Source organism: Phytophthora cinnamomi (assembly GCF_018691715.1).
Source record: "Phytophthora cinnamomi strain GKB4 chromosome Unknown Contig117, whole genome shotgun sequence".
NCBI classification, from domain to species: Eukaryota; Oomycota; class Peronosporomycetes; order Peronosporales; family Peronosporaceae; genus Phytophthora; species Phytophthora cinnamomi.
In genome coordinates this window covers 721,575-741,338 of record NW_027151050.1, presented here as the reverse complement: position 1 = coordinate 741,338, position 19,764 = coordinate 721,575, and the positions used below count along the sequence as shown (strand labels likewise).

General features: G+C 56.6%; 6 protein-coding genes across 7 annotated transcripts; 4 read left to right on the top strand and 2 right to left on the bottom strand.

Annotated features, from left to right (window-relative positions):
• Positions 1 to 203: 203 nt before the first annotated feature.
• Positions 204 to 1,398, top strand: IUM83_10494 (non ribosomal peptide synthase; the record flags this gene model as incomplete). Its single annotated transcript, XM_067935005.1, has 6 exons — positions 204 to 276; positions 349 to 567; positions 664 to 719; positions 793 to 1,017; positions 1,102 to 1,192; positions 1,283 to 1,398. 6 exons carry the CDS (start codon positions 204 to 206, stop codon positions 1,396 to 1,398), a joined length of 780 nt encoding a protein of 259 aa, XP_067781451.1.
• Positions 1,399 to 2,838: 1,440 nt separating this feature from the next.
• On the bottom strand, positions 2,839 to 3,826 carry IUM83_10493 (Phosphatidylinositol-4-phosphate 5-kinase; the record flags this gene model as incomplete). Of its 2 annotated transcripts, none has more annotated exons than XM_067935004.1 (2): positions 2,839 to 2,870; positions 3,106 to 3,826. In XM_067935004.1, the coding sequence occupies 2 exons, from the start codon at positions 3,824 to 3,826 to the stop codon at positions 2,839 to 2,841; spliced, it is 753 nt and encodes a 250-aa protein (XP_067781457.1). The 2 variants fall into 2 exon arrangements, with proteins under 2 accessions (XP_067781457.1, XP_067781456.1); XM_067935003.1 differs by lacking the exon at positions 2,839 to 2,870 and adding an exon at positions 3,021 to 3,066 and having other exon boundaries at positions 3,153 to 3,826.
• A 3,495-nt stretch (positions 3,827 to 7,321) lies between these two features.
• IUM83_10492 (CCT domain) lies at positions 7,322 to 8,697 on the top strand (the record flags this gene model as incomplete). The annotated part of the gene is made up of 2 exons (XM_067935002.1): positions 7,322 to 7,721; positions 7,865 to 8,697. 2 exons carry the CDS (start codon positions 7,322 to 7,324, stop codon positions 8,695 to 8,697), a joined length of 1,233 nt encoding a protein of 410 aa, XP_067781455.1.
• A 1,582-nt stretch (positions 8,698 to 10,279) lies between these two features.
• On the top strand, positions 10,280 to 11,979 carry IUM83_10491 (RNA exonuclease 4; the record flags this gene model as incomplete). The annotated part of the gene is made up of 5 exons (XM_067935001.1): positions 10,280 to 10,849; positions 10,927 to 10,973; positions 11,045 to 11,167; positions 11,252 to 11,542; positions 11,700 to 11,979. The coding sequence occupies 5 exons, from the start codon at positions 10,280 to 10,282 to the stop codon at positions 11,977 to 11,979; spliced, it is 1,311 nt and encodes a 436-aa protein (XP_067781367.1).
• A 168-nt stretch (positions 11,980 to 12,147) lies between these two features.
• On the bottom strand, positions 12,148 to 16,989 carry IUM83_10490 (Leucine-rich repeat protein; the record flags this gene model as incomplete). The annotated part of the gene is made up of 4 exons (XM_067935000.1): positions 12,148 to 12,684; positions 12,745 to 15,223; positions 15,303 to 15,463; positions 15,526 to 16,989. The coding sequence occupies 4 exons, from the start codon at positions 16,987 to 16,989 to the stop codon at positions 12,148 to 12,150; spliced, it is 4,641 nt and encodes a 1,546-aa protein (XP_067781366.1).
• Positions 16,990 to 17,233: 244 nt separating this feature from the next.
• IUM83_10489 (NEK protein kinase) lies at positions 17,234 to 19,732 on the top strand (the record flags this gene model as incomplete). Its single annotated transcript, XM_067934999.1, has 3 exons — positions 17,234 to 17,957; positions 18,624 to 18,736; positions 18,797 to 19,732. The coding sequence occupies 3 exons, from the start codon at positions 17,234 to 17,236 to the stop codon at positions 19,730 to 19,732; spliced, it is 1,773 nt and encodes a 590-aa protein (XP_067781339.1).
• Between the last annotated feature and the right edge of the window lie 32 nt (positions 19,733 to 19,764).

Sequence of the window (19,764 nt, the reverse complement as noted above, 5' to 3'; positions counted from 1 at the left end):
GCGGTTCCAGCACCAATGTGCAATGGTTCAATGCAGCACGCACGCATGAACCTTCATCCAATTTGTACTGTAGCGAATAAGATAGCTCGTCATTGCCCTACCTTCGCACTTCAACTACAGGTGCAGATTGGTAGGGGATCCTACCATTCCAGCCAGCACTTCGCGCTAAGTGCGACACGACACGACACCGGATCATTTCGACGATGAGCAGCAGCAACACGCAGTTGAGTGGCAAGGTGGCGGTGGTCACGGGCGCCTCGGGGGGCATCGGAGCCGGTGCGCGTGCTTCTTCTCCCTACATTCTGCTCTACATCCGCTAAAATCTGCACTTGTTCCGGTGGTGCGTAGCCATCGCGCTGGAGCTGGCGACGGCGGGGGCCAAGGTGGCGCTGGGGGCTCGCCGCCTCGAGGCGCTGGAGACGGTCAAGGCCAGCATCGGGCACAAGATCGGCGGCGGTGACAACATCCTCATCGTCCAGACGGATGTCACCCGGCGCCAAGAGGTGCAGAACCTTGTGGCCAAGGCGGAGGAGACCTTCGGGTCGGTGGACATCCTCGTGAACAACGGTGCGTTGTCTGGCTGGGACTGCAGATATAATGTTAGGGAGATCAGCTCTGATGCTGGAGATACCGGCTTTGTGTGTCGTGTTGGGGTGAGTGCAGCGGGCGTGATGCCGTTCGAACTGCTCAAGAATGTCAACCAGGACAGTTGGGACCGGGTGAGCTGAGCTGCTCGCAGGGTGAGAGGAAGAGGGGGTTTGTGACGTGAAGATTGGATTTGTGACTGCGTAGACGATCGACATCAACTGCAAGGGCACGCTCAATGGCGTGGCGGCGGTGCTGCCTAAGATGCTGGCGCGTAAGAGTGGACACATTGTCAACATCTCTTCGGACGCGGGGCGTAAGGTCTTCCCCGGGTTGGGCGTGTACTCGGCGTCCAAGATGTTTGTTGAAGGCATCTCGCAGGCTCTGCGTCTTGAGAACGTTGGCAGCGGTCTGCGCGTGACTTCGATCCAGGTGAACAACTGCTGCAGAGTGACATCAGTGGAAGGTTGTTGTCTTGTTTTATTAACGTGGTTGAACTTATGGTACGTTTGATAGCCAGGAAATGTTGCGACGGACCTGGTGAAGCACGCGAACGCTTCCAGTGGCGTGGATGAAGAGGCAATGAAGCTGTACGGAGGGGCATCGGGTACGTTGGCATTCCTGTCGCAATCTGGGCGTAAATTTACTGTGGCGCGGTCTCTAATGGTATGCTTAATCACCGCTAATTACTCTACAGAGTGCGAGGTTCTCAAACCTGAAGATATCGGCCGCGCGGTGCTGTACGCTGTCACGCAGCCGCCGTACGTGGCCGTGAACGAGATTTTGGTGGAGCCGCGAGACGAACCCATTTAGGGGTCTAGTACAGCTCCAACCCGTAGACGAGACTCTCCAACTCGTCCTCCATCTGACGTGCCTCGTTTTCTAGGATACTCGAATCGTAGTAAGACGCGGATATATGACCGTCTTCGCTCTCCTCGCTGTGAGTGTCATCGTCTTGTCCAAATGCACACAGGCAAGCGATGGGAAGACCTCGGACGCAAATATTAATTCCCACGAAGAAGCGCATGCGCAGGTGCTGAACCATAGGGATCTCTCGTGTGCGTGGGTCAGCGAGACAATCCAGCACCACCAGTGGCTGGTATGGAGGCTGGACGAGCACAAAATCACACAACGATTCACGGCGCAGGATTTCGTCTTGGGGTGTTAGATCGCGAGTACCGATGGCATGCTCGATCAGCACGTACTCCTCGTCCACCCGAGCAATAAAGGCTGCAGTCACTCCAAACGCTGCAGCAGCGATTTCACAGCTTCGATGCATCATTGTGCGGTCGATAAGTGTACACGCGGGAGATACAATCACTTCCAGAAGCTTGAGCCGGTCTTCTTCGCGGTTTCCCTCCAACTTGGGTAGGAAGTAGCCTTCGTCCCCAATCGAATCCTGGTCAAGCAGGCCCACGTTCGAGCTCATCAAAGAGGTTCGTCGGTGATCAAACCTCCTCATCTCTTCCTCCTCCCGCTCCTTAGAGTTGACTACACTGTACGAGGACAGGAAAGATCGATCAGCGGAGCTATAACTGCTTGCCTCAGCGGCAATGCGGATCGGTTGAGCTGCTCTTCGTGATCTCGAGGCCACAGCTGCCGGATGCAGGAACGACCTTGAGGCGTTAAACCCAGACCGCGAGACATCGAACTTGACGTTGTTGCCTCCCCGATCCCAATCAGGGGAGTTCATACTCGATTCAACGCTGTTCGAATCAAGCACCTGAAGTGACCAAACACTCCTCTTGCTTGACGTATTCGAGGGCACAGTCTGCCAGAAATTCTTCGTGCTGCGAGCAATGGATTTAATCGAGATGATCTTGCTGTTGACAGTCGCCATCAATCGATCGGGCAGCGCACCGATGTAGCCGCCACTGTCAGGACCTTCAAGCTCATTATTGAGATCGCTTGATTCAACACCTCGCGGCATAGCCCTACGCGGAAGCATGAAATCCATTGAAGGTGGTGGCAACACATAGTCTTGGGAGCCGTGACTAGCCACCACTTTCAAATTTGCCGGAAGCATTTGTAACGAGAGGGGAGCGTCCGATTTCGCTTCGAGCAAAGGGACCTGATCCCATCGATCGTGAGAAAGCGGGATTCTGTTGTTGCTATGGTGATTGTGGTGGTGGTGGCGCTGCACCTGGCGGCGATGGTCGCTGTTGTTGCTGGAATACTCGCGCGTGTTGGTCCTGAGGCGGGCCTTGTGGTTGCATAGGTGGCAAATGCGCGTCTTCTGAACCTCCTTCGTCTTCATGCTAACGATGTTGATGGTGCGCAGCGAGCTGCAGGATCCACAAATGACCTCACCGCAAAGGCGACAGTGGTGACGTCGGCGAAATATGGCGTTGAATCGCTTCCAGCAGATCACACAGCTTGCTCGGTCCTCGTTCTTCACCCACTGGTGCGGTGCGACCAGTTGACAGTCACCAATCCTAGAGGCTGCCACAGCCGACTCCAGTTTGCCGACGGAGCGCAAAGCTAGTCGCCGAGCAATGGTCCGTGCTGCCCACGGTGAGCCAGCCATGGGGCCATCGTTTTCGTCGTGAAAGGAGCTAGTCACGCACGACAGTCGCAGTCGGTTAGGCGAAATCTCCTCCACGATCAAGGTGTACTGCAGATCGACCTGTTGGGCCGTTTCCAGCATCGCCTCATGCGATCGCGGGAACGGCAGCCAGCTCAGTGCGATGGTGCGCTTGTGCACACCTTCATACGGACGCGCGTTCAGCCCGGCCATGGACGACGTCTGTGACGTCGAGGTCATCCCGGTGTGGTAGTCTTCCTGCTGGTGCTGGTTGTCAGGAATAAAAATCTTGAGCGTCTGGAAAAACGTCAGGTGCTGCTCCCGCAGCAGCACCGACTTGCGGTGGTCCTGATAAACGAACCACACTGCTGCGTGCTGGGTGTCCAAGGTCCAGTCGCTGACCGAGTGCTCTTTCGTGCGCATGGACAGCAGCGCGCCGTCCTTAAAGTCGCGACCGTGCAGCAGCTTCATCATGAGGCGGAACTGCGCCGTGGAGTCGAAGTGCAGCAGCTCGAACGCCTCGTCGAACCCACACGCAGCCTCGTTCACCGCTAGATAATACGCCGACGAACCGTTCGTCAAACCTTGATCGGTGCGCTTGGCGTAGAGCTCCTGCTGCTTGTCACGCCGCAGACATGTCCACTGCTCCTTGGCTCGAGTCGAATTGAGGCACACACCCAGCACGTCCGTGATCTGCCGCATCGCGCGGTGGTGCATCCGGCGAGTCTGCGCGCGGTCGCGCGATAAATGCACGGACGAGGCCATGCCGCTGCTTCACCGCAGGAAATGAATGCCCCCAGCTCACCTCGATGCTCCTAACTTGTCGCTATTGAACTCCGCTTCACCAGCGCTGGGAAAACTGTCGCCTCTCCTGTCGATGCAGTTGGGATGGCGAAATGGATCGGGTCTCCTGCAGCTGGCAGAGCTGAGCTTTAGTCAACCGTGCGCTGAAGAGTCAGTGACTGCTCCACTGCGACACCAGGCTGGTCCACAAAGTAACGCGGAGCCTGGCAGAGACCCTGGACAATATAATGTGCAGGAGAACCGCCCTCCCGAGGCGAAATTCTCCCCTCGCCAGATGGGTGGCTAGCCCTACGTCGCGGGCTCAGGTCACCGAGCGCTTGTGTTCTCGGACCCAGCACCTTCACACGCAGATGGCAGAGACGCCCCGGAGTGTTCGTTGCTGCACTGGCAACACTGGACGGCTGCTGTCCAAGCACGAGCCTGCACAATCGCAGGGCTGCTGCTGTTAGACAAACACTTGCGACCGCTCGCCGGACCAGCCCACGACAGGATCAGCTAGTTCGTCCCGAAGAGGGCAGGTTGATTCATGCCCGCGAGCTGGTCCCGGTGGCTGGCTGCATGGTAATCTTACGAGAGAGCTTACCCGCCCCGGAGTCGACGCTGACGGGATTGAATTGCCTGTAGTGTTGAGCTGGATCAATGCTGCTCGTGCGTGACGGCTCGAGACTCTCGAGTCGAGAGATGGCTGGTTACGGGTGACTCGCATCGCGCCATTCGAAATTGTGCATAACGGCCGAAAACTGAAGCCGTTTCAAAGTTCCGTGTTAGTCTTAGCCTGCGGACTTAGTCTCTCCGCTGCAGCATCTCAGCCCAGCCCGACGCTGAAGCATTTGCATGAGGCTCCTGCTGACCAGTGCAATGGAGGATGACAGCACCTGTCTGCAGCTCTCTCTAGCCAACTTTCTGGCGGTCCATGGGACCCGCTCGCTAGGTGACTCGGCAAACGCCCAAACGCGGCGCTGATGTGTCGAGGAGCCAGCTAACCGCCACCTCGCGGAGTTTTCGCGCTCGCATGCTCATGCCTCTGAATTCGCCACTGCAGGTGCGGGTCCCGCCGAAGCCTCGTCTAGCCTTGTCGTCGAGCAGAGGGACCTCTGGCGCCAGCGTACACCGACGGTGTATTTGCCAGGCCTCGGACCTCGAGGCGAGGAGCCGAGAACCGAGCCATGCATGTAGACTGATCCGGCCTCACAGCGGGCTGCGACGAACCCCTTCGTCGCTTTGGCTCCTTCGCCAATATAGTGCCGAACCTCCGGAACCGAGGCGAGGCATGAAAGGACTCAAATGACAACACAATGCGCTGCCGCACTCCGTTCCGGTGGTGACTCATCGCATCGGAGCGAATTTTTCAGGGCGGACCTAACCCAAATCGGAAGCCTTTGGTCTGGTGCAGGCGGGTGGACTTGCACACTTCCGAGAGCAGTGTGCTGGCAGGGCTGAGTTGGAGAGCAAGTCCGCGGCGACGACTTCGGGATCTTCGTCCGCAGGCGGCGGGCCTGATGATACTTTGCGCAATTGAACTCGTTCAGCCGATCTGCGAAAAAAGCGCTTTTTTCAAGGCTGTCTGGCAGAATCGGGGCGGACACACCTACCAAAGCCGGACCGCCCATCCCACGCACTGCAAGGCAGGGCCGAGCCGGGGCACCGCCGGCTTCGCCACTTCGGGCTGGAATCGAGTCAAGTGGCTTGGCAAGCTTGTGCGATGCAAGGTTGGTGAAGATTGCAACGCGTTGATGATGGCCGACGTCCATCCCCGCTTTTCCGCGGGGTGCTTTTTCAAACAAGCTGCTTTTTTCGTAAAACCCTCCCCGTCTTTTTCCTCTCGCGCTTCAAGACGCCTTGCGGCTTTGACTGGCGACGGGGCTCCGGTGCGCGCAAACGGCCTGATTGCGCCTGCTCCTTGCTGGTTGCACCCCAGCCCGCCCGAGCAGTGCAAGTTGGCACGCGACGAGGCCTGCGTGACGAGGCTTCTTGTCCTGCACGCCGGTCGCCACTCGTTCCAATCTTCAGTTTTGCAACAAGCAGCTTGATACAAAACTCGCTTTGGCAGGAGATATCAGAATGGCCTCAGTCCAGGCAGGTCTCCGCAATGCAACTCGAACCGCGGTTGGTCTCCGCTAATCGTGGTTTTGGAGGTCCTCTCGAGGGCCCAGCGCGCGAAAGAAGCCAGCGCATTGTAAAACGAGCTGCACTAGGCACCGCGTGGCGCTCTCTTTTTGCTGAACCCGCTGCCGCGTCGCTGGATAACGAGGTCGGCCAGCGCTCCGCTGTCAGCGGAGCGAGCGGGTTCGCAGCCCCAGGTTGGCCCGCGAAAGCCGGGGCGCGGGGCCGATAAGGGGCAGCCTGGCCGCTTTCTGCCGGACAGGTGCCTTTCCCGGCCGGCCAGACTCAATCCCCGAACGTCGGAAATTCAGACCAGCGCCAATGGCGATGCCATTGCCAGCGACGAAAGCAGTCATGTGCCGGTAGCGGAGGCAGCGAGCTTGCTCGGCGGCTTCACCGGCACTCTAGCTCCGCGGTATCCGTCCTCGCAAACAAACCAGCCTTATCTTATCGCCCAATCTCGCCAAGGGGTGGTCAGGCATCTGGTAGGACCGGACCACCAACGCGCCCAGTTGCTTGCTTGCGGGAGGTTTCACTTTTTCTGAATGCGGCTACGCTCCCGTCTAGGTGCGATTCCGCGTCCCGTATACAAACGCCAAGTGACGGACTGCTTTTTATGGGTGAGAAGCGTAACGAACGCACTTAGCCGGAGCGCCACCTGTTGAACTTCAGCCCGCGGCGCGCCGCGATTGGCCCGAGCGGGTTGCCATCATCCTCGGAAACCATTTTCGTCCGATCGCGCGTCGGTTGCGTGACTCCCGGCGCGGCCAATCAGCGCTTTTCCCCGCGTTTCGGCCAATGAGGCGGCGGATCCAGTCCCGATGCTTTTTATATCTGTTCTTTTGCCTTCGCTTCCAAAGTTGTGCTTTTTTCCGCGAGCCGCCTTTTGGCCTTCAGGCCATTTTGAAATCCTCTGCGGAAAACCAACTCCTCGGGCGCGACAAGCTACTTGCAGTGGGCGAGCGGCTAGCGTAGTCCGGCCAGCGATCTTCCACCACTTCACTTCCACTCTCTCCAGCGTCTTGGGCGTCGCCAGTGTCTCGCTGCAATTGCAACCGAGACGCCAACCACCACCTCCGCCACAGTGCCCAACCCCAGTCAAGTGCGCGCCACGCACTCGACCTCGCTCAGCGACGCTTCGCGACTAGAGCTATCGAGCCGACTGACAGGCCTGGTGTTGGACCATCGCCAGCCAGTCGCTAGCAGTTCTGCTTGGAGTCGGTGACCAGTCGTCGTCTCCTGTTTTGGATCGCACGTCGAGCGTGCTCGAAAAGATCGCGCACTCCTTCCTGGTCTTGCTTGACCATGAACCCGCTGAGCCCCATCGAGGAGAGCAAGCCGGCCATGTGCCTGTCGCCGCAGGAGAAGCTCAAGAGCGCCGGCAAGCGCTCGCACGCCGCGGGCGTGCTGGCCGGCACCAGCGACGCCAAGAAGGCCCGGCTGGACGACATGTTCAAGAACGAGTTCGAGCTGGATCTTGACGGCTGGATCAGCGACGACTACCTGCGCGCAATGGATTTTGACGACCGCCTGAACCAGGACATCGACTGGGTGGCCCACGACGAGATGGACCTCGCGCTGAGCATGGACGCTCTGGCGCAGGACCACGCGACGGGCGACGACGTGAACGACTTTGGCTTCGGCCCGTCCTTCCTGCGCGGCGGCCTGGCCTTCGAGGACCCGGCGGACATGGCTTCGACCTTCGGTTAGTTCTTGCTGTTTGCTCTTTCTGTTTGATGTTGCTGCTTGCAATGCAAACCGAAATCGACACGCGGTCATGGCGTGCCTGGTGGCTGAGACGAACGCGTGCTCATCCTATGCCGTTTGGTGCGTTCATTGCGTCTGTAGTTGATCCGGCCTACATCCGCATGGAGTCGAGCAACAACGCCAAGGACGCCGAGAAGCTCCTTATGAGCTTCGACACCATGAACTTCAAGATCCCGTCGCCCACGAGCACTTCTAGCAAGAAGCGCAGCAGCATCTTCTCGGAGAAGAATGCTGACGCGAAACAGGTTGGCGACAAGGCCGCTTCTACTGGTTCCTCTAGCTCTGCTAGCGAACTGGCTGCCAACTCGGCTGCTGCCGAGGAGCTGCGGAAGGAACAAGCACGCGTGTCCGCAGCGAGCGCTTCGACGTCGTCGCTGTCGATCAGCGCGCCGACGGACTCACTACTCAGTGTGCTGAACGTAGGATCGCCCAAGTCGAGCTCGACGGAGAAGAAGATCGGCTCGTACAGCCCGGCGGCGCGCAAGCTGCGCCTTCAGAAGTTCCACGAGAAGCGCAAAAACCGCACCTGGAAGAAGAGCATCAAGTACGACTGCAGGAAGAAGCTGGCCGACGACCGTCCGCGTATCAAGGGCAGGTTCGTGCGTGTGCTGGAGAACGCCAGCGACGCGAAACCTGTCAACGCAGCACCTCGCAGTGCCTCTCCGCCGAGCCCCGCGTCCGCTGGGTACGCGTCTCCGTCGCCTCCCACCGGCGCGGCGGTTCCGCCTGCGATGGCACCCCCAGCCAAGGCTCCAGTGGCGGCGGTGCCCCGTGTGGTGGCATCGTGCGCGTCGACGCTGGCTGCAGCAGCAGCCAAACAGACCCCCTCGGCTTCGGTGACCAAGTCCACACCCGTTGTCGTGTCAACAAGTGCAGCAGCACTACCGTTCGCGCGTATGATCGCGAGTGTGTGACGTGCCCCGCGGCACTTATGGGGTTGCCGAGCGCGCGGGGAACCTGATCTGATGTATGACAAGCTTCGCAATGGAGGCAGGACAAGTATGATATGATAGTGTAGACAAAGCTGGTTTTGGCGCAATGTGGCCAAAGCTGGAGACATCGCTGGCGAAAGAAATATAACACCAAACGCAGAGGTGAAACATACGCGCCGCGCTGCCGTGTTCAGCCGCGACCACGGCAACACGAGCAGCGCCGGCAGCGGGTGCGCAATGCCGCAAAGCTCGACGAGACGCCAGCTTTACAGCGAACAAGCTGGCAAAGCCGTCGAGCACAAGCGCGAGACCACCAGAAAACGCCGGCGGTTCGGTGCAGCAGCGGCGAGACAAGCTGGCACAGAGCGGCGAGTCTACTGCAACCTCGATTGGGGTGAGATGTCCTGCAGGCACGCAGCCTCTGACTCGGAGGACCACCGGAAATGCAAGTCGAGCATTGCGCTTCGAAGCGGAGCCCGTGGGTGTAGAGGATCGTTGAAGCTAGCGGGGTGACTCCGGCGACGCGACTCGTGATAGACACGCAGCCGGGAAAAAGAACTTTCCCGGCGAAAAAAGCAAAAGATTGGTGGACATTGACGACCTGCGGAGGATGTTGGCCGAAGGTTGCGCAGGAATGTTCTTTCTGTGTTCGGTGCTCCTCTCCATCGTATCATTTGCGCGCCCATCCCCGGATCCTAAAAAAGCGCTTTTTTTCCGTCGAGAAAAGTGAAAAACTCGGTGGAACACACACTAACATGTGACGTGGCGCTGCTATCTTCTCGACCTGCTGCACAACACTCAGAAGCGTGTAGTACAGCGGTGAGCGACTGCACGCTGGACTTCATTAGCCCATACCGTTTGGTCCTGCTGTGAGGCAGCACTACAGGTCGCGATCAAGCCACCTCTGCCACTGTTCGCCTCGGAACCTGCAGAGATGCCCCAATTGGTATGGTCCACCCTTGCCTTGGCTTCGAATCCGACGTCGCAAGTGTTATGCGCCGTCAGCACAGCTAAATAAGTGTACAATGCTTGCAGAGGGGAGCAGTTCAGCCCCACAGTGCTCTCATCCTCAAAAGAGCTGCAGTCTAGCGAGAACACTCGTCAGTTGCGATTTCTGTGCACAACACCTCTCAGGAGTCTGTTGCACTGCGTTAAAACAGCGGAACGAGTACACGCTGCACTACAGTACAGCACTCCCTGCTAACCGCTGTCAACCCTCCGTCAAAAGCATGCACAACACGCAAGCGAAACCAATCGCCAGCACACCCACTCACATACATATACACCAGCAGAGAGAGCTTCAACATCGGCAAAACCAATTCCCAAGCCATCCCAATCTCGGCGTCCCACCAACCCACCCCAAAAATGCCACCAGCCCCGCCCAGCCCCTTGTCACCACCACGCAGCCTCCGCCATCTGCCTGCTCTCCCGATAACGGTACATGAATATCGTTCCGGGAGAGGGGTCGCGTTTCACTTGCCTCCACTATGCGCGGCGCGCTGCCCAATAGCGTTTCTTCGCCATCCACCGCCTTATCGGAGGCACTCCGCCCCTCTCGCCGCCCATGAGCACGAGCACGAGCACGCCCATGAGCTCGAGCGCGAGCGCCTGCCGCTTCTTCCAGTCGCCGCAGGGCTGCTTCCGCGGCGCCTCCTGCACCTTCCGCCACGACGGCGAGCCGTCCGCCGCCTCCGCCGCCGTGGACGACGTGCCGCTGAGCGCCGCCAACCCGTACGCCAACGGCTGCATCCCCTCGGCGGCGCCACGCGCCTGCCGCTTCTTCCAGTCCGAGGGCGGCTGCCGCAACGGCAGCAGCTGCCCGTTCGTGCACGACGCGGGCGCGTCCGGGCCCGAGGCGGCCGAGTTCTCGCCCTACGACGAGCTGCGGGCGCCCCCGCTGCCGCAGGACTTCCCGGTGGCCGTGGCCAGCGGCGGCGCCGTGTTCTACAACCACCCGGGGCTGCCACCGCCCATGATGCTGGCGCCCCCGACGGACGTGGAGGCCGCCGGGGACGAAATCCCCACTGCCACGGCGCCCAATGGCCGGAGGAAGCTGCAGATCCAGGCCAACCCGCAGAAGAAGGAGGTCATCTGCGAGATCCTGCCGGTCTTGACGAGGGACATTGAGGGGCCGGTGCGTGGGTTGTTGGGGTTGTTGGGGATTTTGGGGATTTTGGGTGGGAGACTGATGATCGGGTGCTTTTTTGGTAGTTTTTCGCCATTGACGTCGAGTGTGTCGCCACGGGCAACGGCACCAAGTAGGTGGCTGGGTGGATGTAGTGGTGGAGGTGGAGGGTGGCTGACGGTGCTGGCTGGTTGTGACGTGCAGTGATCGAGATGTAGCGCGGATTGCGGTGGTGGACGAGGACGAGAAGGTGGTGTTCGATCAATACGTCAAGCCCACCAAGCCCATTGTGAGCTATCTCACACAGCTCACGGGAATCACAGAGAGGTACGATGACGATCGAGGTATTTTTTATTTATTTATTTTTTTACGTTTTGGCTTATTGGCTGGGTGTTTGGTGCTGTGTGGTAGTAATCTGGAAGGTGCGCCAGACCTAGAGGAGGCGCTGGTTCGGTTGAAGGCCATCCTGCCGGTGGAAAGCGTAATTGTAGGCCAGTCGATCAAGAAGGATCTGGAGTGGCTCACGCTGCAGAAACCGACGGACTACAAAGGGGAGTTTGACGTTGCCGACTTGTTCCGCCTGCCCATGCAGTTGACGAACGGTGTGGTCCGCTACCGCTACTTTTCACTGCGGCACGTGGCCAAGTACTTGCTGGGGCAGGACATCCAGGAGGCGGATCACGACCCGGTCATCGACGCCCGGTATGCCATGAAAGTATTCAAAAAGTTCCGCCATCTCCATGAAAATCCGGGCCGGCGTGACGCAGTGTTGCAGACGCTACTGAAAACTCCTCGCACACCGTCATTTGCTGACCGGTACCCGGTAATTGACGGTGTGTCTATGCGTGCCCCGCGGAAGCGAAGCTCGTCGCCGTCAGTCCGGAACGCCAATCGAATTGCAGCCGAACATGCGCAGCAAGCTACCAACGGGGGAGGTTACAACCTGCACTATCAGCAGCAGCAGCAGCAGCATGGTCAGCAGCCGCTGTATTTGTGAGAATAGCATGGATTGGGCAGTACATCGGACGAGTCCAAGCATGGTGGTCAAACTCAACTCGCAGCTTCGCGGCGCAGGTATCGTGGTGAGAGTGAACCAGGTAGTTGGTGGGGGAGGGGTGAACAACGGCAATCAGCCGTGAAGCTGGGTGTTCGTGTATTTACACGCTTCCTTCGGTGTTCGTAAGGTCTTGCTTGTGTTGATTCGGTTTGCTGACATTCGGAATAGATGTTTCCAGCCTCTTGTTTTGTGTGATTGATCTTGAGTCCTCACTGTCTTCGAGTGCCTCGTGCCCTGTGTTTGCTGTAGATCAGAGGTCGCTGTCTTCGGATTCATGTTGTTTGTCGTCGTCGTCTTCTTCATCCAAGCTGATGTCGTCCAAGTCTTCTGCTTCCCTCTCCGCTTCCTCTGCTTCCAAGGCCGCCATGGCAGCGGCTCGTGCGGCTTCAGCGATCGCAGCACTCTCTTCATCGTCATCCTCATCATCTTCGTCGTCATCCTGTCCAGCACCTGGAGAACCTCGCGCCATGTTGGCGACCAAGTCATCGTAGCCGTCGAAGGACACATCGCTGACTTCGCTGTTATCGTCACTCGCCACCGCATCATCGGCATCTGCGTCGTCGTCTTCATCATCCGCCTCGTCAGCTTTAGGGGCTTCCGCGTTTTTATTTTTCTCGTCGTGTTTCAGTACGCTCTTTGGGCCGCTGTCAGGAGCAGCAGCAGCTCCCTCTTCATCCACTCCGCCTTGCTTGTGTCGAAGAATTTCTCGGTGGTAGCGCTCGAAGGTACGCCCGTCAATTCCATCCCAAGGACGGCGCCAGCCCATGACAATGGCTTTATCGCGTTGCTGCCGCACAAGATGTTGTCGCACGGTAGCGCCGACTTTTTCAAGCAAGACTTTCTCCACCTCCTCTCTGAAGGCTGCGTGGCCTTGACCAAGGCGTGCTTTCCCACGCTCAAGCTCCTCCGTGTCTTCGCGAACGCGAGTCTCGGCGAACTCCAGCTTCTCACGTTTAGCTATCCGCGCTTTCAGCTCGCCGAGGGTTTCAACTTTCTTCACGGGGATGTCTTCGCCGGGCTTCTTCGACTTGGCAGCTTTCGCAGCAACACGTTCAAGCTTCTTTTCCAGCTTTTCTTCTCGAGCGTGGGCTTTCGCAAGAGGTTTCAACTTGGCACGATGGCGCTTAAGCTGCTTCTTCAAGGCTCGAAGATGCGCGCGTAAAGCGTCTTTCGCGATTCTGACCTCGTGCTGGAATCGTTTTTCGCCATCGGGTGTTTCGAGGAATGCGCGAATTTGGGGGAGCAGAGCGTCTTGTGCCTCACGAAGTCTTCGCTCGTCAAGTTCACGTCTTGCGACTTCTTCGTCGGTGTAGAGCACGCGAACCATCGTCCAACCAGGCTGCTCGCACGGCTCGTGCATTTTACCGAAGCGGAGTAGTTCCTCACAGGCACATCGCATGGGGACATTCGCATGAGCAACACCCACGGGACCATAGGCGCCAACATACTGCTCCAATGCTCGCTCGACATCACGCAACGTGCGTTTGTTTTCGATGAAAGGCTCTGCTGGGAATCCGCGTTGTGTCCTGGTCTCAATCACTCGTAAGATGCTCGGGGGCTCTTTACCTGGACTTGGTGGAGGCCGAACGACATCGTCGGCATCTTTATACTCTTCGGGGAAGAGCAGAGTGCCACGCACCATATAGACGCCAATTTGCTCTCCACGGCGTCCCCAAGGTCGCAGCATATCGTATCGAAGGTCTGTCTTGTCGGCCCAGCGCTTCTGGCGAATTAGTGTGAGCAACTGGAGCAGCTCTTCCAGAACTGTACGATGGTGTCGTTGTGCAAGCTCGAAGTGTGTGCTCAGCAGCAGCTCGTGGAAAATATCGGCGCCTCGGCGGAATTCAGGTCCGGCCCCAGCAGGCGGGGGTGGAAGATAAAACGCGCCGTTCACATATCGATCAACAGCGCGATCGAATGCTACGAGATGCTTGGACGTCAGGAATGGCAGACTCGTCAGCGGCATGTCCGGAGACAGCAAATGGCGCATAATAGGCTTGTCAAAAGTATCACGATCGAAGACAAGCCCCAAAGCGCTAAGCAGTGCTAAAAGCTCTTCCACTCGTTGCTCGCGCTTGTGTAGATACAAGCGGATAGCTTTAGCTCCCAGGCGCATTATCTCGGCTGGTGGGGATCGGAACGGATTGCCATCGCTCTCTACGATTTCCAAAGCGGGTAGCGATACTCCAAAGCTTATGGGTAATCGCTCCAGGCGGTTGCTTTGCATCTCGATACGCTTCAAAGTAGCGCCAAGCAGCAGAATTGCAGGTGGAAATTCTCGGAGCATATTACCTGCGAACGACAGTTCACTTATTGGTGGTGGTTTTCCACCGTCCGATGTTCCCACCCCACCCAGGGACATCGGCAGTTCTGTGAGTCGATTGCCACTCAGCCGCAAGACTTGAAGTCGCGGTAGCTGCGAGAAATCCAGCTCATCAAGTGACTCGATACGGTTGAAGGACAGATCAAGTCGCTCGAGTGTACGGAGCGCAGCTAGTGCCCCTGGGCCTTTTGTTAGCTGGTTGTGAGCAAGCTGCAAGTCCACCAAGCTGTTTACCAAACCTATCGTGGACTCTGGTAGTGATGCGATGACGTTGTGACTGGCACGAAGCATTCGGAGCTTCGAACAGTTGGCGAATGTATCAGGCAGAGTCTCCAATCGATTGTATCGCAAGTCCAGAGTCTCCAAGCTCCCACCGATTCCAACGTTCTTGGCGACGCCGTCCTGATCATCAGCTATTGAGCCAAACACTTCAGGTGCAATGGCACGGATATTGTTCTGTCGTAGCTGCAGTAAGCGCAATTTCGTGAACGTCCCGAAGCCTGCAGGTAGCACCTCGAAGTTTTGGCCTGAGAGTCGAAGTTCTTGCAAGTCCGGCACTGCTGTAAAGAAGACGCGAGGCAGCTCAAGTACCTCGATGCCGCGCCAGTGCATTGAGAGCGTGTGGGTCTCGCGAGCGATTTCTACAGCGCGAGCAAATTCTCGGTTGATGTGTAAGTCGGTGCTCCAGCACTCGGCACCGACTCCGATAAGCCGAGCTTTTGGTTCTGGTGGACGCGAGCCGCCATGCTTTTCGCACTCGATCTGGTGTTCCAGTTGCCATCGTACCTCAGCAAGGTTCCCCGTGCGCAGCGTTTCGGCAGCAAATCCCGCACTGAGAAGTGGTGTATTGCCTGCGAGCCGTAACGTGACGATTTTTTTCAAAGCTAGGAAGGAGCGAGGGAGCTTTTCCAATGCATTGGCACTTGCATCTAGCACGCGGAGCTGTTTCAAATCTCCTAAGGCTTCAGGCAGTTCTCGTAGGCGATTGAGCTTGACATCTACACTGAAATCACAAACGAAGACGAACGCGTTTAAGAACAGGAAATTGAAAGTAAATACATGTGAATACATGGATGACGTACTCGGTGAGGTTCGGGAGCTTTGAAAAGGATGGAGGCAGTGTGGCCAGCCCGTTCATGCCAAGTTTGACAGTCTCAAGTGCCTCTAATCCGTGGAGTACATCGGGCAGAGCCAAAAGTTTGTTGTTCTCCGCTTCAAGTCGCTTTAACCGCTTTAGTTTTCCCTGAAAACTCACGCTGTGTAAGTCTCTTGATAGTTGCAATCAACAGATCAGCACTAACTTACGAATGAAGGCGGTAGGTCCAAAAGCTCATTACCAGATAAAAAGAGTGAGTGCAAGTGATCTACTCCATCCCAGCGATCAAGTGCAGGAGGAAGCGTGGGGAAAATTTCGCCGGTACAGTGATTCACGAACTGTAATGCAGTCAAGATGTCTGATGGACTTGGCAGGATGATCTCCCAGCCGTCTGGGTATCGCTCCAGCAAAGCGCGATTATCCGGCTTCGGGTGCTGTGCCTGATTGCCCGGGAATTGGAGTTTTGGAATACGTATTTGAAAGCATTTGGGCTTGATTCGGGTCACACGCTTCGTTTGCAAGTGGAAATACACTGTGTCGTGCGTGACAGGGTCTTCTTCAACGCGCCACTGCTTGCGAGCAGCTTCGTTCTCTTCCTCTGTGGGCTCAGTGGCAGTGTCTGCGTCGTCTTCGTCTTGTGGATTGGCTGCCGTGTCATCATCTTCAACTCCTCGTTTTCGCAGAAGGGGTGACCTCGTTGCGAGTGTCACGAGTCGATTGCCACTCAACGTGAGTGTTTGCAGTTTGTTCAGTGCTACCAGTCCGCAGGGCAAGAGCTGGAAGTGGTTGTAGCTCAAGTCTAGCGTGACTAGACGAGTTAGAGCGTGCAGGTTTTGAATGTCATGCAAGCGGTTGCGACTGGCATCTAGAGTTTCAAGTGTACTAGGCAAGTCGACGGGAAGGGCATTGAGCTGGTTTCCTGACACGTTCAACACCTGAAGATAGCGCAGTTCGCCTAGTGCACGAGGTGGCAGTCTTGCCAACGCGTTCTCCTTACAAACGAGCGTCTCGACTTCTGGAAAGGCACGAATAAAGCTTTCGGGAATTTCGCGCAGAGCATTGCGCGATACGTTCACTGTTCGGATGGAGCGAGCAAGCTGCAACAGTAGCGTTGTGAACACTGCTCGTGGAATGTGCACGAGTTCAAGAGATTTTAGGTCAAGCTCCAGTGATCCGTACGAGCGACGCACAGCTGCACGAATTTGTGTCTCGAGGTGTTGCCGATGTACAGCTTCTCGTTGTTTCTTGTTGGTTGGCTGTTGTTTGGTCGGCGACGTGTCATTGACTTTGGCCTTCGCTTGTTCGCGCTGTCGCTCGATACGCACATTCATCGTGTTGAGCGTCGGTACACCACAAGTTGCAAGCCTCGTTTCGGCGAAGTTGGCTGTGAACTTTCGGTCCTTTTGTTCCCGGATAAAAGCTTCTTCCTGCACGATCTGTAGCTGACGATGGCGCTCATTCAACGCTGCGATGGTGGTTCGAGCTGCATTGTAGCTCTTGCCAGAAGCTTCGTACTCGCGGGCCATATCGATGTGGGGCGGTTTGCGCTGAAATCCATGAGCGCCGCTGCGCTTTGGGTTTGAAATGATAGGAGAGGTGCTGCCCTTGAAGAGAAAGCCATTGCCGTCGTCTTCAGCGGTTAGTGAACGTGGGAAGCGGCCTGCCATTGTCATCGGCGACGGTGGATCCATGACTTGTGCCGCTGCATATTTGTACTTTGAAGCTGGTGAGCTTCGTGAAGAATCCATCTCACCTCACTTCAAACAGCTTCGGAAGACCACAAGTCGGAGTTTCATGGAGATAACCCTCGTCGGCATGCGATGCTGCAGATCTTTGTATTCAACTTTATCCTCTATTTTTGCTGTTCATGGGCGATGTCTTTCACCAATCTGTCGTTCATTTTCAAGGTGGGCACCAATGGAGAAGTACGTGAAGGTCCGTAAGATTGGCCAGGGTAGCTTTGGATGTGCGTACTTGGCTACACGCAAGACAGCAGAATCGGATTCATATGAGCAGCTCAACAAACAGCAGTTTGTGATCAAGGAAATCGTGTTGGACCCTCGCGACCAGGCCAATGCGCAACGAGAAGCTCGACTGCTTGCAGCATTGGATCATCCAAACATCATTGCTTGCAAAGAAAGCTTCTTGCTCAAGACGCCAGCACCTAATGCTGCTTTTTTGGGGCGATACCAACAACGGCCGACGGTGTTGTGTATTGTGACCGAGTTTGCGGATGGTGGTGACTTAAGTCACGAGTTGGAGCGACGTACCAGGCGTCGTGAATACTTCGAGCCTGATGAGCTCTTGGGTCTTTTCGTTCAAGTGTGTCTTGCACTCAAGCATCTTCACGATCGTAAAATATTGCACCGTGATGTAAAGCCTGCCAACATTTTTCTCACCAAGTCTGGAGTCGTGAAGCTTGGAGATTTGGGCGTCGCCACAGTGTTAAGCCACACATTGGCCTGCGCCCAGACGTCGATTGGCACGCCGTACTACACGGCGCCTGAAATTTGCCTCGGCAAGCGCTACAACGCAAAGGCAGACATTTGGAGCCTCGGTTGTGTTTTGTTCGAGATGGCCTCCTTCGCGCACGCTTTTGAAGGCCGAAGCCAGCGCCAGTTATTTGATAACATTGTGCGAGGTGCGACCCCGCAGCTTTCATCGTGTGGAAGCCTAAACAACATCAAGCGGGAGCTTCAGGCTTTAGTGGATGAGATGTTGCGAAAGGAACCACGTGCACGCCCCAGCGTGAACCAACTGATCCGACGGCCTTTAGTTCTGGCACGAATACAGAGCTTCTTGTCGGCTCGAGCGCTAGCCTCCGAGTTGAACCACACCGTGCTCCATGGAGAAAACGTCTTTCGCAAGAAAACTTCAGTGGAAGACAAGTCTTTGCTCATTGCTCCATCAGCTCAGCACGTACGTCGCGCGGAGCCTGTTGTACGAACACCAGCACTCAATGCTGCCATCACACCATCATCTCGCCAAGCGCAGCAAAACATTAGGAAACCATTATCCCCTCATGCTCGAAACGGGAAGGCGAGGGTGGGGTCTGTGCTAGGTGCTAGTCGCAAGGCTCGAGGACTTCCTAATGGCGCGTTAAGACGAAGCCGTCCGATTCAAAAGAGGGTGCAACCCGATCGAGTTCCTGCCAGAATTTCTTCTGTTAGCAACTTGAATGCTCCCAAGAAGCGTGTCGTGCCTGCGAGAAGTAAAGGTCTGGAATCGTTGGCATCTGCACAGGTGAAGGCGAAGCTGAAAGCCCAAATGAAAGCTAAAGAAAATGCTGCTGCTGCTGCTGTGGCAGCACTTCCAGACCCTCCAATACCGTCAAGTGCATCGAAGACCGATGACAAAGGTCGAGCAAAAGATAACTCGCCAAGTGGAATTGCAGAACGGGTAGCTGCATTCAATGCAAAGGTGCGTCGAGCATACTCGATACGATTATATTGATAAAATACTAACACGTTCGACGTGCAGTGGGCTGCCCAGAAAGAGCAGTTGGTGAAAAATCTCCCACCTCCTCCTCCGACTGCAATCGCTAAGAATGTTGAGGTCTCCAAAAAGCCCAAGCCGAATGCACGAGCATACCCGAGGCCGGTGGTATTGGGCGTTCAGGGGAAGGCACCGAACTCTAGCAAGCGAACTCCTCCCCCTGCTCCGATTGGTATTCGTCGTCAACAGCCGAAGCAAAAAACTCCCGGGTCTGCGCCTAAAACCCGAGGCCCTGCAGTTCGTGACAGCCAACCTTCGCTACGCGAGCATCGGCTGGAATTTCAACGGAAGCGGCAAACCGAGATATCAAACGCAGACGGGAAACCGTGCCCAGCAAAGGCGTCTCCACTTGACGACCCGATCATCTTGGTTCAGCAATTACCCGACTTCAAAACACCTCCAACGCAAGAGTCTGCCGAGCAGGTTGTAGTGCAGCCTCCTCCAGTTCCGGCGACATTGACTTCTTCTTTGCCAGAGTTCGCAGACAAAAAGGCGGAACTTGCAAGCGATTCGGCCCACAACGAGATCGAGGAAGAGGATCACGAGCTCACGTCCTTGCCGCCGATGGCAAATCTCGAGTTTGAGCGCATGGTGCTGCAGCTCAAAAGTGCTGTTGAGTTGGACATGACTTCCAGCGACGACGAAGACGACGGCGAAGATGAACAGACCGGGGAGCAGTTTGTTCCTGAAGCACCTCCTCCGCCGTACTCGCCGCCCGCTACTTTTTCGCTAGACAAGCTGGACATTTCGGTACTGGAAGACGCAGAGTTCCGCTTGGCCCTTCAGAAGCGGCTTCAAGTAAAAATCAAGTCGAACGCAACTGGACAAGTCCAAGTGGACTGCGCCGATCACTTGGTTGTGGACGCAAACCAGCAAGCTGTACTCAACTGGATGCACAACTACATTTCTTCGCTCTTGTAAGGCAGCACAACAGCACACAACTCGAACGACAC